This window comes from Diadema setosum, chromosome 5 (assembly GCF_964275005.1).
Source record: "Diadema setosum chromosome 5, eeDiaSeto1, whole genome shotgun sequence".
Classification (NCBI taxonomy): Eukaryota; Metazoa; Echinodermata; class Echinoidea; order Diadematoida; family Diadematidae; genus Diadema; species Diadema setosum.
Window position 1 is genome coordinate 3910174 of NC_092689.1, and position 15353 is coordinate 3925526.

At 38.7% G+C, this 15353-nt stretch overlaps 1 protein-coding gene across 1 annotated transcript in view; it reads right to left on the reverse strand.

The window, feature by feature from the left end:
- LOC140229225 (uncharacterized) overlaps positions 1–420 on the reverse strand; it is a 1065-nt gene extending 645 nt beyond the window's left edge. Inside the window, exon 1 of the mRNA XM_072309499.1 lies at positions 1–420. This exon is cut by the window's left edge and continues 645 nt beyond it. Within this exon, the coding sequence (XP_072165600.1) occupies positions 1–420 (420 nt within the window).
- Between the last annotated feature and the right edge of the window lie 14933 nt (positions 421–15353).

Below are 15353 nucleotides of genomic sequence, written 5' to 3' on the forward strand. Positions count from 1 at the left end.
CGCCTGCTGCTTGGCACTCCACTCTTTCTTCTCGGCCAGTCGGTTGTCGAGGACTATCTCCCCTTCCTGAGGCACCTCGGGGGTCGATTCCAGCTGAATGACCATGGTGTTATTTCTCTTGCGGCCGAATCGATGCCGCTTGGACTCGGTGATGATTTGCTGGAAATCCTCGTTGCTGCAGACGATGCCCTTCGGCTTATCCCCGTCTGCCGGCGCCGTTGAGCTGTGCTTCATGACGCCGCGAAGTAGGTTCACATCTATAGCTGATTCGCTGTGTGAGCGCAGCATCTTCTTTTTGGGATGTGGTCCAAGCTTCTGATGTTTGCTCCGCCGCGTCTCGGCAGACGACGTTGGCGATGGTGGTTTGATGTCAACGTCTGCTACGGATGAAGAGCGAGTCATTTTACGATCTTGATGCATACTGCAAAGCCGGTTACGAGTCAGTGAAGTTGATGGGGAGTTTAACTAGTCAGCACCTGTTTGATCTCAATTAGGACGGCTTAATCAGATGCTTGACCGAACCGTCTGAGATCTATAGAAGCTCCTCTCGTATTGTCACCGTGGTGTTGGGGTGCAGATTGACTGCTTCGTCTGGAGAACTCGCCGAGGCGCTTCTCTACTCTCGCTGGCAGATGGAATATCTGTGCCACGACAACGAAGGCGCGACGCTTATATGCATATCGCCCAGAATCCGTCCTTCCGTGCGTGAGGAGGCGAGCCTGTGATTGGTCGGTTGCCGGCGTGCCGTCGTCTGGCAGAAGATATTGCAATGCACGCTCGCCGAGCCGTTCTACTCAGGTTCACCCTCTGAGTGCGTGACTTCAGCGCTGACGTCATGGATTAAATCTTCCTATCCTTTCTGAAGATCATCCACAGAGTGTACGGATCTCACTGCTGTCCCGAGTGAGCGAGAGGAAAGGGAAAAAACGCAAGGAGACAAAACGAAGACGTTATTGAGATGAGTCAAGCCGTTTTGCAGGCAGCAACTGAATATAAATCGCGCTTTCCAAGGACAGAGATTCACGAACTTTGGAAAACGTAAGTGAAAGGTGTCTTAGATGAATGAGTCAATGCAACAGATCTCTGCGACTTTCGGAGCAATTACATATTGATTAGTCTTTTTTCATATCCGCTCATTGTCAGTCATATAATTGGTAACTATTTCTCCCCAACACGCACACTTAACGAACATACGTACATACATATCATCCCTACGAAGATATGTGATTGAATTATTATCATCATCATCATCTATTACTTTGGGTAACAGACATTATTGTCAGCCTCTTTGATTCAACAGACCGGTTTACTAATTGTTTGCATACTTTTATAAGAAATTTCAATTCAATTTCTATTTATTTTCATATTTCTCGATGAAAAAATACATCAAATATAACAAAATTAAATAATACATGATATCCAGCTAGGAGGTATAATATTACAACATGAAATACATGATATCCAGCTAGGAGACATGCATAGAATATTGCAAACATATGTGACCCTGCACCTCAAAACAAACAAAAAGTCGCCAGACATGAATTTTTAGTTAAGACCACATTCTGAAAGAGCAGACTTTAAGCTTTAAAATGATGTATAACTCAAATCAAATGGACTCTCCTAACCTATCTAAATATTGGAAAGAAAGCACAAACTCAGGAAAAGTGTCAACTGAGAAAAGAGGCTCTGAAGTACAGTGTCTACTCAAGCGCTTAATCTTTACCAAACCGTGCTGGCTGTGCGATGAATGGGACAATAAACAGGAAGTAAACCACCATAGTAACAACAATGAAGGGATTATCAGATTAAACTGAAATTAGGTATGCCTCATTAACACATTCTGTCCATAACTAATGCCAACTTTCAAAGCAGTAGCACTATCCTTTCAAAAGTTATTAGAGTTGAAAGTGAAGAGTGTGGACAAGGTTTTTCAGAAATGAAAAAGGGATTCTATAGACACACCTAATCACACTATTCTACCAAAAAATGTTCGAGATAAACTGCTAAAAAACACACTTTCCTACCCGTTTTGTGATACCAAAATTTAGCATAATGTAAAAGAAGACCCGCTCTTTCAGAAAATATGAAAAAGTCAAGTTCGGCTAGGTTGACCCATTTCACTTATTTTCAGTCCTCACGAAAAATCAGTGTGTGCGACTTTATGTTCGTTTTGAGGTGCACGGTCACATATAAAACATAGTGGTCGATCTATGAAAGTTGAAATCTGAGAATGAATGCTAAAGAAATAATGTATGATGGGACCTACTAAGAAGCAAGCTTGTCAAGATATGTTGACGTAGCACAAGATGATCTATGCCGAAATTGATTTCAGATAAATATTATAATTAGGAGGAACAGATGAACTGAATATCTCTTAGCTCTGTCATTTGAAAATAAACTAGAATATAACAAATTCCTTGACAGTCTGTAGAATTATTTCGAATGACACTGTCTGACTGTAGGTTCATTTCGTCTCTTAAGATTTTTGTTTCTCTGACTCTCTTTCGGCGCAAAAAAAAAAAACAAACAAACAAACAAACAAACTTCTGTCAATAAACCTGTAAATAATTGAAGATGCTGACATTAGTCGTAAACTGCTGAAACGAAATGATATCAATTTCCATGTTTTCAAGCTCCATGCAGAATAAAGGGAAGGAAGCACCCTGTTTGATAGGATGCAGAGAAGGAACTATGAAGGGCGCCATCATACACCCAGAACTCGCCATGTGCGAATCATAATACAAACTTATTTCCCAGATAATAGACCGTTCCTGTAATTCATTACAATTCATGGATGTTCTCCTACAGCCTAGCAACGAAGCATTTCATTCAACTGCTCCCTCCCATTAAGTTCCATGCAGGAATTCACTCAGTAGTTGCTAGGTAGGGCAAGCCTCGGTGATGGTAAGCTTTGTAGTTGTAAAGGGGAACTTTTGTGAACAAAGCATGCATAAAATCTGAATACATTACAGAACAGGTGTATTCTACTGATACTGAACTTGGTGTCTATCATTATGTATTTTGTGGATACATGCTTTCCTGAGATGTTTGCGTGAACACACGTTTGCGTGTTGTAAGTATAGCACAAAGTAAAGCTACGGTTCACAGCAGGTGCGAGAACAATGTTATGATACGACGTTACTTATGATATCATTGTATAATTCAAAAGGCAATGTTGATAACAAAAGAACGTAAGATCTATCACAAATCTTCAAAACATGTATAGATACCAGTTATATTGTGGGAAATTTGTGATGAAGATGTTTTAAACATGGCATATAGGGCGGGGTAAGTTTCTTGTAATTATTGTAGTTTCCTGTGCTCACTGAGTATCATTATTTAGGAACATAATAATTAATGTGTGTGTATATACATATATACACATAAAACACCACATTGAGATTTCACGTATTGGCTCCTCGAACAGGTGACGAAGAAATTTGAGTCAAATACAGTATATATTATGTATATATTTATGTTACAGTAATTACGTTGACATCAGTTCTGACATTTTCCAACATTTCTAATGCACACACACACACACACACACACAATATATATATATATATATATATATATATATATATATATATATATATATATATATGTATTTACATGATTACATAGCAGACACAGACGGCATTAAAGATGTGATAGTTTCACGTCAACTTTATCGTTGTATCGATGTATGTACCATCCCTAAAAGAGCCATTGCTCTGTACATTATGAAGTAAACGGCCATTCTGGAGGGAGTCACCCCATATTATGTACTATGCAGGTGCTGTCTCATTATCATAACCTCTTTGAATTACCAGGAGGGATGACACTCTGTAAAGTACAGCATTTCACTGTTACGTAAGTTCCACACCACGAATTCTAAGAGATGAAATCTTACCTCGGCTACCTGGATCATTTATATCTATGCTATCGTTAGTTATTGTCATCTATTTCGGTCTTAAAAAGCGGAAGGATTTTGCAAGCCATAGATCACTTTCTTTGAAGTCTTATGGATTCCCTGTTATAGCTGTTGTAAATCCCGTCCTCCCACAGTACATACGAGTGTGTGATTACCTTCATTCATCTAGATTCACGCCGCATTTATTATCATCGTGTCGGGTAGACATTTTTGTTAATTACAGTAGTACGGATTATCGTTGGCATTCGACCGATCAGTTCCAAATCCTTTCCCCATTCGCTCATAAGCCATGTTTTACATTCCCTTCATCGCGTTAAAGAGTATGGTTTCACCACCTCCTTCCGCTTGTTTCGTAAACCCTGCATATAGGTCGGATTATCACATTCATGGCGTATATATATATATATATATAAGATCTGTCAGAACCAAGGCGAGCTGCTTGTTTTGGCCAAATACATCCTCATTGCTAACATTTTTATGCCTATAACTGGAAACCGGAACATATCGAATCCCACATGTCTGTAGACTTGTGGCTGTGCGTGTCATTGTACCGGGATAAAAGTTCGGTATCACACCGCACTTTCCGTCAAATGTTGTGACTTACCCTGGATATTCGATAGAAAGTAACTTATCAAACTACCCCTGAACGTCCTTATTCGTTCCTCCGCAAATGGATTAAATGATGCTGCGAAAATGTCGTCGATAAGAAACAACAACAAATCAGGCGATCACAAGTATTATCACTTCAACGTAGGGACATATGATCTTGAGAACCGAAATGAAATTGTTAACGACTTGAGACGTAGAATCGTTCGATATCATTGTCCGAATAAGCAAGGAGTTGAGGTACAATACATTTTGAAATTAATCTTTCTTGCATATAAACGCACGTGAATTAACTATCAAAGAGTATGGTTTCACCACCTCCTTCCTGTTGTTTCGTAAACCCTGCATATAGGTCGGATTATCACATTCATGGCTTTTATATATATATATATATATATATATATATATATATATATATATATATATATAAAAGATCTGTCAGAACCAAGGCGAGCTGCTTGTTTTGGCCAAATACATCCTCATTGCTAATATTTTTATGCCTATAACTGGAAACCGGAACATATCGACTCCCACATGTCTGTAGACTTGTGGCTGTGCGTGTCATTGTACCGGGATAAAAGTTCGGTATCACACCGCACTTTCCGTCAAATGTTGTGACAACCCTGGATATTCGATAGAAAGTAACTTATCAAACTACCCCTGAACGTTCGCAAATTGTTCGTGTAATGTCTGTTAATTCCTCTCAATCTTTACATCGGATGATGGATAAAACGTCTCTGAAAAAAAAAACCCAAACACTTAATGATGGTCATTCACAAACAGCATCTCCTCTCTTCATAAACTTGTTATTATGAATTTAAATTAGGCTGTGAGACATTTCTTTAAAAAAAATAAACCACTTTCCGATCCCATTTAAAATGTAGATATTGAACTCACAGAATATTTTTATTCCAACGCTGTTGCACTATTTTTGTTGTTGTTGTTGCTTTTGTTGTTCGGCTTGATTTGAGGTCATACCACAGAAAAGCCACAGAAAAATAACCGTTAGTGTATAAAACAAGAAAGAGAAAATAGAAAAAAAGGACGGAAACAGTCGTCAGACTGCTCCATATGAAACTACAAATCAAACAGCAAATGAACTGTCTGGCAATCAGAGTCGAACAATTTGGGGTACCCTGTTTTCATCTGGACTTGTTTTCATCACCTTTCGATTAGTAATAAGCATAAGAAAATGATGCGTCATCACCAAAATTCTAGCGACAAGAAACAACAAAACTACAAAACTCACCATTTCTGAATATGTTTTTCTCTCTCCCTATCTATCTGTCTATCTATCTATCTATTTATCTATCTATCTATCTATCTATCTATCTATCTATCTATCTATTTATCTATGTATCTATCTATCTTTGTATCTATCTATTCAACTATCTATCTATCTGTCTATCTATCTATCTATCTATCTATTTCTCTATCTATCTATCTATTTCTCTATGTGTCTATTTATCTATCTATTCATATCTATCTATCTACAATGTATTTATGTATGTATGTATGTACATGTATGTATGTATGTATGTATGTACGTATGTATGTATGTATGTATATATGTATCTATCTATCTATATGTTTATCTATCTATCTATCTTTCCATCTATCCATCTATCTATCTATTATTTATCTATTTATCTTTCTGTCTGTCTATCTATAATTATTTCCTGTCATCCATTCTTCTTCTTTCTTTCACCTTTTCTCTCATTTTTATTTCACATTCCCTAATCAGCCGAAAGAGCAAAGTAGATGGACGAGAGAAATAAGATAGGAGCAAATAACGACAAGACAAAGAGATTCACTTAAACACCCTACGTCTGTTCAGGAATCTAACCGACCCGAGGTCAGAATATCCCACACGAAGACGTCACCACTACACGCGGCACACTCTAATTAAAGATTTCAAGGTCCATAAAGACATCCCGTACAGGACGATTCTGACACGAAAGGTGCGTGGCAGGGACTTCTTTCGGACATTAATTAGTCTGAAAGAAGGATTCAACTGGTAGTGCTTCGTGTTGTTAGTACTACTTGAAAAAAAAAAAACCCAACAACAATCAGATCAGGAGTAAAAAATCTTTAGAATTACGCAGACAAAGAACCATTAGTCCCCTACAGATGCTGATAAAGCACACCCTTATACGTCAACCGCCGAAGACAAGACAACGGACAGCGGTCTCGAAATCAATTCCGCGTGCATGTCCATTCTCGGTGTTCCATTTATCTACTTCAAGCAACACATTCACTGGCCACCACGTACTATTTTGGTTCGCCAGTATACGATAGAGAGTAATTATGACGTCAGATAGTCACCGTTTTGCTTTCTTTGTTTTGGGGCTGTGCTCCGTCGAGGTGATAATTTGACATACCAATGCACGTATGTAGAGAATAATTATATCAGAAAAAAAGTCTGCTTTATGAAAAACAAAATTAAAAATAAGAAAAGAAAGAAAGAAAGTAAGTAAGTAAGTAAGTAAGTAAGTAAGTAAGAAAGAAAGACAGAAAGAAATATGAATGAAATATTTCACCCGAGCTTCCATCAATATACCATGATCACCGTTAAAACATGATACTAATACTGCATCAATATTTCTGCCACGCCCAAGCCATTAGTCCCCTTTCGAGGTTCAACGGCGATCAAGGTTACTCCGCATAAGTACTCTTCTTCTCTCTCAGTTTGGGCATCCAGCCCAAACTGAGGATGCCTGAAAAAAAAACAAACAAACAAACAGACAAACAACCCACAGACAACAAAGAACAAAGTTAAAGACAACCGTACTTAAAAAATTCGACTCTCACTAGCTTGTATTCAGATGATGTACTGAACACTATACTATCCCGTTCTCTTTAATGTTGTGAATAAAACTCGTTTTTTTTTTTTTCATTCTTGGTGTACCGCTTTTCTGGTATACCGATTGAATAAAATAGGTAAGTCTCACTTTTTTTTTACTGTGTAGAAAAATGATTTAATAAGTCTGTGAGATGACGAAAATGCATAAAATTTGTTATACAGAAGGACTTATTACGTAACATTTGAACACGTAGGTATCATCGGTAACCGCTTGCTAAAACGGTCCAACAAGTGTTGTATACACTAATGACGTGTTTGACACGGAACCCTCCTGTCATTACAATTCCATACAAATATTATATATAGCAGCGCGTCCAGCGCCAGTCACTGATTTATGTAACACTATACTTTACGCGCTCTGACTGATACCGACTGGCGCAGGTCTAGTAATTCCAACGGAGGCCTATTGTCATGATGTGGACTCAAGACATTGAAACACTGACGGCGTATGATAAATTGCAATTGCCACGGATACAAGTGATCGCTATAAGAGCTGCATGACTGTTGCCAAAGCCGTTGCCGTGGGCAGCAGCCGATTATGTGAGTCATTCTATGACTGGAGCACGTAATGACGCGAGGCTTGTTCACCTGTTGAGACTACCCATTACATAATCTTCGTCATTGTGACGTCATGTGACTGTGATTGCAAAATGCCTAGGAGTCTCCCGAATCCATCAAACATCAGGATATTTCCAGGAAGGAATCTTGAAGGCGGGAAATATTTCTTTTTATGGACAAAGTTTGTTGGGAAATAGTGGATATTATATCACTTCGGTCACACAAGAGTCCGTCACAACCACCACCCCCTCTATAAAACTAGAAACCAAAAAATACATATTCATCATCATCAAAGCATTTCAGCTGTAACACACGTTCACTTATATCAGGCTCACTGACCTATTTCAGGACGCATGAAGAAGAGAAACATCCACAAATATGGATTATAATTAAGTGATCCCTCAACAATTCTAAAGGCTTATCTATACGAAAATCCCTGTCGTCAACTTCCTTGACAATGTCCTCGATGAATCGTTATCTGCTCCAGTACATCCCGAATTCGCCCGTTGCAAAAGTTTGCATGGACTATGGTTACTGTATGATGGTACTACCAGGGAGGTGCTAGAGAAGGCGCGACAACTACTGCTCTCCTTTGAAGTCATGCTCGGCACCGCCGAGAAGTTTTGCGTTCAACTACATGTCGGCGTTACCCATGTGCGTTGACAAAGGAGAGCATCCATAATCGGGACTTACACCATGTATACGCGTTCACATCAGGACAGACTTCCCCCTTGTGCAGTTCGCTCTCTCTTTCAATATGATGGCAACAATTAGTTTGTGTGCCTTGAATTGAAGCAGCAAATCAAAATGCAGTTGAACCGGTATTATCCGGCCTCCCTTTATCCGGATCTCTCTATTATACGGACGCAATCTCGCCGTGATTTTTTTTTTTTTAATATTATAATTACGGGAGGAAAGGGGGATTCCCAACTCCATGAGAACTCCTACACAAACACACATGAATTACATATACTTGATACATTTCTTAATAATTATTTAGGTAAATCATCCCAAAAATTTATAAAAGAAAATGATTTCATTCTTGCAAACACAAACCTCTATTTTGGGATCTGTTACTGAGTGTAACAATGAAAAGGTTGCAGTATACACATTACTACATGTGGTACTACAATGGGCTACATCAGTACATGTGTATGTATATGTACATGTATAAAGCATTGAGTCTCCCATATCCGGCCAAATCCCTTATCCGGATGAGCCCCAGTCCCGACTTGTCCGGATACGAGAGGTTCAACTGTGCTGTGTAAAACTGACAATGTTAACAGCAAAACTTGTAAAAGCACACTGGAACACGCTTAAGCGGAGTACTCTAATTGAAAAATCAAAATATCCCAAGGTAGAAAATTAACATGCGCAAAAATGTGCGCATCATAGAAAAATATTGGGTTTTTCAGAGGACCTATTTTTCATTTCATTTCGATTTGCGCATTACGAACAAACTACAAATACGTGTTTATGATACTGAGTTCTTTTCTAAACTGTTCTAAATCAATTCGAGCATTTCATTTAAAATCTTACAGTGAAATATAGCTCGTAATTCGATGAAAAGTGAAATGCGTTCTTTGTCTCCAAACTTCATCTTGCAACTAGATCGGTGTCGAGCATGACTTAAAAGCATAGTGGAATGTTAGACATCCTATCGTAACGCTTTGAACCCAAACATGATTACGTTTGCATTAATTACGAAGAGTTGCCACTCCATCTCTGTAACACATCCCTGGTTCTACCATTACAAGTCTTATCACTGTCTTGTTCCTCTATCCCTACAGCACATTATGCCGAGTTACTCCTGCGTACGATTATGACGGAAGCCTTGCCAATATTCGACGGCAAAAGTATTTGAAAAACAAAACACTGTCAGAAAAACAAAAAACAAGAAAAGTGTACAGCGTGCTTCGTGACATTCACATCAGATGACTGCAGAAAGCAAGCTACAGAAACGAAAGGGTCACGTGACTGGTACGTGACTTGCCATAGCACTGCCATCGTGCTCATGCGAAGAGAGAGCAGCGCGAATGAATAATGCACAGCAGTTGGAAGGACATTACAGAATACATCATTCAGACTGAAATGTTTGGGTATTTCACGTTTTATGACATGACATTTTACCTGGCACTTCCTACGACATGGTTGGAGGTCAATTAATGATGGTCATCAGCGCGTAGAGTGGAGCTCTTTTAAAGTGATCTGAATTATAGGTTTTTCTCCGCCCATTTTCACCACCTCTTCATTTAATTTCATCAGGAGAAGTTTACTGCGTTCCGATTCAAGGCTACATTTCGTCAGATTGTCATTCACGTAAGCTTTTTGCTAATGAGATTTACGACTTTTAGCATTCACGTTCGTCTATCATCTCTAAAATTCGTCTAAGCCGCTTAGTAGGTTAGGAATGGTCGTATCAAATTCGTCCTTTTGTAATATATATATATATATATATATATATATATATATATATATATATATATATTCATTAAGCATTAGATGTGAGTTTATATAGAGTGTAAGGAAGATCTTTGACCATTTATGTCGTCATGTACTGTACTTACCGTTCTTTTGATGTTTACGGAGGCTTGTTATTCAACCAATAATGTTTTATGCATGTCTATTCAATTTGAGAATAATGCTTCAATTTCATCTTTTCTGTTATGACTTTGTTTCAAGTACATTATTGTGTTACTGTACTTGTTAGTGCGAGCATATTTCTGTGTGTCTATCAAGTGGATAAAGGTGGCTGAGTGCCATGAAAAGAAAATGCGTTTTACGTATGATTAAAGTGACTTAGACGAAATTTTTATGAGTGAATTATTCGATTCAGGCAATAATTACACCATTACACTGTATGGGAGCCGATTTTGAGTGAAACTCCGGCGAGAATGAATGCCAGTAGCCGAAAGTAATTTTACTATTTCGTGCTCAGCTAACACTGTGACCGACAAATTTGGATTGCAGTTGACGAAAATGGTTGACAAAGGACGAAATTGAAAGACAACGCTTCAAAATATTGATGGACAAACGACATTGAAACGAGCATTCACACATTCCAGAGTGTCCGGAACGAAGGTGGAAACGCAATTTAAAAAAAAAAAAAAAATAGAATGAAATAACGAACATAACGGGCTAGAAACCTATATATATTTGTAAAAAGTTCAGCGTACCACATTTGCACGCTGGACCTAATTCATCAGTGTGAGAATTACATGAAAAGTACATGTAGGGATTTCTTTTTTCTTTTTCACGAAAAGGGTGATTGTGTATGCAACAAGCGAAGCCAACCAGTAGAGGGCAGTATGTAGAAGATACAATGTGTCCCTTTGATGCCCGAGATGCCTAGCACGGCACAGAGTGAGAATGGATAAAGAAATCGAGCACTTTCTCCTTCTGCGCTTTGTATTGACGTGATAACGTGGGCGCTTCGCCCGGCAAAAATGGAATTGGAAGTAATGTAAAGCTAAAGCTTCTTATAGTCAATGTAGTTTACGCCTTACTGCAAACAAAATCTGCCAATGGCATGGCATATCACTGCATACATAGGGCAGTCTAAAAGGGCGACACGACATAAGCTCCTGCAACGATTGCTCTCCCGTCTTATTTTCTCCTAGGACTTATAGAGTTAGGGTTAGGATTGTGATATGATTTTACTAATCTATAAGGGTTAGGGTTACGTTTGTGGGTGGAATTTATGTTTGGCTTAGCATGCAGATAGTCCACGGGAGCGATTGCTACAGGAGCAAGTGTTATGGAACCCTGAATACAACATAAAAATATATTTTTTGGGGGCTGTTCCCCCTTAATCACAATTTTGAGTTCATATCCTTATGCAGATATTTGACACTTTTATCTAAATGGTAATTTGTGCAATTGTGGCAATTTTTCATTCTTTTTTACACTCAGAGATAGATTGGATTGAATATCAACCATGCCACAGGTGTTGCACTTTATCCGGGTTTGTTTGGAAAAGGGCAAAACTGCAATCTTGAACTTCCTCTCCCATCCCTCTCTCCTTCTACTTCCTCCATCTGTTTCTCCTCCTTTCTTTCTCTCTCTCCTCTCTCTCTCTCTATCTGTCTGTCTGTCTGTCTCTCTCTCTCTCAAGAAATTACAGGTGAGGTAAACAGCTAAAGAAACTCATACTATACACAAAATGTAATATATATATACGAGAGGGACGTTCTTATTACAATGTATAAATCTTTTAATGGCAGAGCATTACTCATATTTTGCCACATCTTTTGTACATATCCAGTAACACTCAACCTTGTCATGCTCCAAAACCTTTCATTTCTTACAGGCTTCTATTATCTTCATCTTTACTCCACTCGTTTTTGAAATGAAAGGATGTGTGACATTGATCCAGACTGCTACTTTTTTTTTCTGAGTATCTTTAGTATAATTACAAATATCTCCCACCTTTTTTCCCCGTTAACTTACATAAACATTCTACCTTTGGTCAACTAACAATACATAAAATGAAAGATAGTACAAATACATTTACAGAGCACTAACCTTTATACAGTGGTGTAGTGAAGCGCTTATTTAAAAACAGAAAGAGTTCGAGGTTGGGTTTATATTGGCACAAATGCACTGTATAAGCTGATATATTCACGAGGGTTTAATTTTTCGTGAATGTCATGAACACAGTTGGACCGCGAATTTAACAACACATGAAAATGTCACCATGCACTAGATAATACAATGCACTCCCGTTATAACGCACACGGTTATAACGAAATTCCAATTACAACGAAGTATGAATTCAGGCCGCAACATTATCCACTCTATTTATTTTTATTGTTTATTTGTTCAGTTACAACGAAATTTCGACATAATGAAAGAAAACTGCCTGTCCCAAGGACTTCGTGATAACAGGAGCCCAATGTAGTGCACTTATGATGGCCTCGGTGTCAATTCGCGAAAACAACATCTCGCAAAAATGTGAGTGACCTCCTCATTCGCTAAAATATCTGTGCATGAAAATAACAGCGTACACAGTACTTCATGTCAATGTATGCAGTGCAAACAAAAGGCCTGAACATCAGTTTCCCCATTTGCACCTACTATCAGGAATACCTCAATGATTTGAGCAATGATAAGTGATTTCTAGTATAACATCCACCCAAACTTGTACTGGGAGTGTGTTTGTTTTAAGCATAATTCACAGCCCTCAAGCTAAAAATGACAATTACTGCTTTTGACAGCAAGCCCATGCTGCCATCATTGCTACTAAGATAGATCAGACTGGGAAACATCTTAAGAACACTCAGTGTGAATAATATCACTTCATTACATTTCTCATGACTGCCCACGTGATACTCTATACTACCATCAGTATTTTACAAATCTTCCTACAGAATTCATCTAAGACTTTCCCTTCGTGAAACCCCCCAAGGATAACTAAGTCTTCGGCAATTACCTCCCTAGGAAACTTGCCATACAGGGCAGTTACCATTATATTACAAATATAGCAGTACCACTTGTGGCTGAAACTATAAAGACTGCATTAATTGCTCCACTACGCTCACAATTTCTGTGTGTTTTTCACCCACTTGACAATCTGAACGAAAGAGAATTAAATGCAGGTTTGCTGAACATAAATACATGTCAAACACTCTGGAAATATAATGTGTACTGTGGAATATAATCATCCGATCAATGAGAAACCACACATGATTCCTCAACAATACATTTCCATCTAGAATGTGTTGACTGTTGATTGCTTGATCTGGGCAAGCATTTAGACCGCAAGCAGATCCACAAGGCATTATGTGCATGTATGAGGGACAGTGTCCTCATTTTTTGAGCTCATCACTATGCATTCAGAATTCATACATCTCTATAACGACAGATAAAAAAGTTTCTAGGTAATGTGTCAGAGTGTCAATGATGTTATACTATTACCGGTAATGTAAGTGTTTGCACAAGGTGAAAACATGAAATTGAACACTTGAATGCAAGTATGCATCACCTGAATGAAAAAGGAAGATTTTACATACTGGAGCAGATAATTGTGAAATTGAACACTTATGCAAGTCTGCATGACCAGAATGAAAAAGGAAGATTTTACATAGTGGAGAAGATAATTACTACAGTATACAAGGAATACTTCCTCCATATCATGATACAAGTAGTGCTACAAGCACCGGTTTCCAGAATACCCATCTAACTGTAAAGCTCAACTTGATGCGCTGTTTGTGAAGATACCATAAGTAATGCTCATCACAGTTAAGCATGTCAGCTATAACTGAAAATAATTGCCTACTATGCATATGACTGTCGTGATGTAAACTTGTTGAGCAATTGTTGAAACTCTTCAAGCTTTGTCGCCGAACGTAGAATATCACTGGAAACAACAGTCACAGCACTTTGATGTTACTCCATCTAATCTAAGTACAGTTGAACCTCTCTTATCCGGCCTCCCTTTATCCAGATCTCTCTATTATATGGACGCAATCTCGCCGTGATGTTTTTTTTAATAATCACGGGAGGAAAGGGGGATTCCCAACTCAATCTAACAATGGCGACCTACAGTCGACTTTGCCGAGTACGGTTTATTTTCAAGATCTACTTGATACATTTCTTAATAATTATTTAGGTAAATCATTCCAAGAATTTATAAAAGAAAATGATTTCATTCTTGCAAACACGAACCTCTATTTTTGGGGTCTCTCACTGAGTGTAACAATGAAAAGGTTGCAGTATACACATTACTCCAGGTGGTACTACAATGGGCTACATCAGTACATGTGTATGTATATGTACATGTATAAAGCATTGAGTCTCCCGTATCCGGCCAAATCCCTTATCCGGATGAGCCCCGGTCCCGACTTGTCCGGATACGAGAGGTTCAACTGTACTCTGTATCAGTGGCAGATTCAGGCGGGGTGCACCGGGCACGTGCCCCCCCCCCCTTTATTTTTGGTAAAACGAAAGAAATCAAAGGGAAAAAAATGGAGGGGGCGCGTGTGTCCCCCTTTAATTTTGTACAGGCACCTCTCCTTTACTGAATTCCTGGTTCCGCCCCTGTGTATGCACTCACATGTGCCATGGAAAAAGGCAAAAACCCTGATACAGATTTAACACTTCAAACATGATACCACTTTCTCTGGGCAAAGGGTGATAATTTAGAACTCTGTTCAATGAAACAACTTGAACACATACAGCTTCAAGGGAGCATGCATTGAAAAATAACCCAACAAACAAAAACAAGCCATAGCACACAAGACATGGAGAACTGATGAACCGACACTGTTGCAGTCGTTTGTGACAGCTCAGTGCTGGTTCCAAACAAGATAGCCTTGTGTAAGGCTTCGGGCAGTGGGTTGGAACTGGGTAGAAGCATGGTTAGCAAGCGTTGTGTTTACAGATAGTCAGGGTACATGAGGTTGTATTGAA